The 3,305-nt window shown below is 38.6% G+C and overlaps 1 protein-coding gene across 1 annotated transcript in view; it reads left to right on the forward strand.

The window, feature by feature from the left end:
* The window catches only part of LOC104736382 (long chain base biosynthesis protein 2a), a 4,510-nt gene continuing 1,248 nt past the window's right edge, over window positions 44-3,305 (forward strand). The window contains exons 1-11 of the mRNA XM_010456352.2: window positions 44-388; window positions 488-553; window positions 678-766; window positions 900-1,045; window positions 1,133-1,257; window positions 1,357-1,450; window positions 1,537-1,700; window positions 1,924-2,085; window positions 2,393-2,519; window positions 2,645-2,811; window positions 2,929-3,036. Coding sequence (XP_010454654.1) covers window positions 263-388; window positions 488-553; window positions 678-766; window positions 900-1,045; window positions 1,133-1,257; window positions 1,357-1,450; window positions 1,537-1,700; window positions 1,924-2,085; window positions 2,393-2,519; window positions 2,645-2,811; window positions 2,929-3,036 — 1,374 coding nt within the window. The 5' untranslated portion in view covers window positions 44-262. The remainder of the gene's footprint in view (window positions 389-487; window positions 554-677; window positions 767-899; window positions 1,046-1,132; window positions 1,258-1,356; window positions 1,451-1,536; window positions 1,701-1,923; window positions 2,086-2,392; window positions 2,520-2,644; window positions 2,812-2,928; window positions 3,037-3,305) is intronic.

Raw genomic sequence — 3,305 nt, forward strand, 5'->3', positions numbered from 1 at the left:
AAAAAAAAAAAAAAAAAAAAAAAAGAAGAAATGGTTTTAAATGATCCGATCCCTTTCTCAGTTTCTCTATCTGACGGAGGGGAAAAAGATTCCATTTCAAATCTCTCTCTCTCTCTGTCTGTCTCTTTCTCTCAACTTTTCAAATCCAAAAGAGTCGGAAAAATCTCCAGATCTCCTCGTTACCATAGACAGAGAGACGAGACGAGAGAGGTAAGTTGATTGATTTGACCGGAGAAGAAGAAGAAAGAAGAAGACGACGACGATGATTACGATCCCTTATCTAACCGCTGTATCAACCTACTTCAGCTACGGATTGCTCTTTGCTTTTGGCCAGCTCCGTGATTTCTTCCGCCGCTTCATTGATTGGTGGCTCACCACCAATCTCCATGTCTCTCTCTCTTTTTCTCCATTTCATATACACAATGTTACTAGATTAGTTTTGGATCAAATGTACAAGATTGTTTCAACTCTATTTAATGTCTTACAGGGATACGCGCCGATCTGTTTGGGACATGAGGACTTTTATATTAGGCGACTGTATCATCGGATTCAGGTAATTTCATCATCAAATCCATTTCGGTTTAGTGTATTCTGGTTTATAATTTGATTTGATTATTGGCATTGCAATTATGATAGTTCTTAGATGATGTCTAATGTTAATCTCTATCTGCTTCAAGGATTGTTTTGAACGACCTATATCAAGTGCACCTGATGCTTGGTTTGATGTTGTCGAGCGTTACTCTAACGACAACAACAAGACTTTCAAGTGAGTTTTTCCTAACAGCTCTTGTAGCTTCTTTGCATATTTTCCCTTTTGTTATTTAATTCGGGGGAAGCTTTGAATTCAGCATTAATTTTGTGAAAGAGAGATTTGCTTAGTAAACCTTTTTGGTGTGCAGGCGAACAACAAAGACTAGCAGGTGTCTCAATTTGGGATCCTACAATTATCTTGGGTTTGGTTCTTTTGATGAATATTGCACGCCTCGTGTTATTGAGTCTTTGAAGAAATTTTCAGCAAGTACATGTAGCTCTCGTGTTGATGCAGGTACAGTGTTTTTGACTTTAGAGAGTCTAGAAGCATTTTTTTTTTTTTTTGGTTCTGCTTCCTGAAAAACTTGTTTTCTGCCATCAGGAACTACATCTGTGCATGCAGAACTTGAGGAATGTGTTACTAGATTTGTTGGAAAGCCTGCTGCTGTTGTTTTTGGCATGGGTTATGCAACAAACTCTGCTATCATTCCAGTCTTGATTGGAAAGGTATGCAAGGGCTTTCCTTTTTATTATGGAAGCCTATGTTTATCTGTTTTCTGAGACCCATTTTAAATATATGTTTCTTGTGCCGCCTTATATACACAGGGAGGGTTGATAATAAGTGATTCTTTGAACCATAGTTCGATTGTCAATGGTGCTCGAGGTTCAGGAGCCACTATCCGCGTTTTCCAGCATAACAGTAAGCATTTCTGGTGTTTCAGCTCCAGATGTTCTTTCCATATTAAGGATGGCTTACATGTTTTTTCTTTTGGGTTTGTTTCTTAGCGCCTTCCCATTTGGAACGAGTTTTGAGAGAACAAATTGCAGAGGGTCAACCTAGGACACATCGACCATGGAAGAAAATTATTGTTGTTGTTGAAGGCATTTACAGCATGGAAGGGGAGATTTGTCATCTGCCCGAAGTTGTTGCCATATGCAAGAAGTATAAGGTGAGGCAATATTCCTGAATTTCTGATTGTGAGAATCCGTTGACTACTGAAACCATTTTGTGTGTGCAAACCCCGCTGAAAAAGTGACTTGGTTCACTATGCAACACTGGCGAGAGATTATAGAACTCTGTTGACTAAATTACACTTTGCAACGCCATACTTTCTAAATCATTTGGGAATTTCTGTTGTGATACTCGTGACTTATCTTCTATCCTCGTTTCAGGCGTATGTTTACTTGGATGAAGCTCACAGCATTGGGGCAATTGGTAAAACAGGAAAGGGTATTTGTGAACTCCTGGGAGTTGACACAGCTGATGTGGACGTAATGATGGGAACCTTCACGAAATCTTTTGGGTCTTGTGGTGGCTATATTGCTGGATCAAAGGTTAGCAACTGCTTACATTTGTTTTCATCTACTGATCTTCTATTTGCAAATTTCGAAGGTCTAACCTTGTTTGGTGAATTATAATTCTGACATTTTAGTTAAGCTCAAAAAAAAATTAGATAGCCGTAACTTTCACTCAACTCAGATGTCAAAACCTTCTTTAAACCTTTCGAAATGACAAAGATAAGTATATAGCTGACACACTACGGCCAGATATATACCATGTGATGCTTAAGTAAGTTGTACACTTCTCAAATTCAACAAAAGGCTAATCAATTTATGATTATTTTATGTTCAACTTCTATAGGAGCTCGTCCAATATTTAAAGCATCAATGTCCAGCTCACCTTTACGCAACATCAATCCCAACTCCTTCCGCACAACAAATCATATCTGCTATTAAAGTTATTTTGGGAGAGGATGGTTCAAACCGAGGTACTCTATTTTATTCCTCATCGTGTCATTAATTGCTCTTCGTTTGGTGACTGAGTACAATCTAATCTAGTCAGGCCATGATATTTATAACCTTAAAACTAACATACTTATCAAATACTGAACAGGGGCCCAAAAGCTAGCAAGAATACGTGAGAACAGCAACTTTTTCCGGGCTGAACTACAGAAGATGGGATTTGAGGTACTTGGAGACAATGACTCCCCAGTCATGCCAATAATGCTTTACAACCCAGCGAAAATTCCAGCTTTCTCAAGAGAATGTCTGCGACAAAAAGTAAGTTCTATTTATCAAATCTAAAAGTATTATATGAGAAGTGGACTACTGCAAAGTCGACAACAAAAAGTAAATGATCAATTTGTGGGTGCAATGTAACCTTGAAACTTTGAACAGGTGGCAGTGGTCGTCGTGGGTTTCCCAGCTACACCTTTACTGCTGGCTAGGGCACGTATTTGCATATCCGCATCTCATTCAAGAGAAGATCTTATTAGAGCCCTCAAGGTAAAATCTTGCATTCTACTCACTTGCCTTATTTTACTTGTCAACTCCAGTGAAAAGCCATACCAAGTTTAGGCGTTAACCCTCTTCCACACAAGTCCCATAGCACAAAACAGCTTTGAAAGGGCCTATATGTTTTGCTAGAATCTCGGTTTCAATGCTAGTCAAAGTTTGAATTAATGTGTGTATTTGTGTTGGATACAGGTAATAAGCAAAGTAGGGGACCTAAGTGGTATTAAATATTTTCCAGCAGAGCCAAAGAAGATAGAACA

The sequence above is a fragment of the Camelina sativa genome, chromosome 13 (genome assembly GCF_000633955.1).
Source record: "Camelina sativa cultivar DH55 chromosome 13, Cs, whole genome shotgun sequence".
In the NCBI taxonomy this organism is placed as follows: Eukaryota; Viridiplantae; Streptophyta; class Magnoliopsida; order Brassicales; family Brassicaceae; genus Camelina; species Camelina sativa.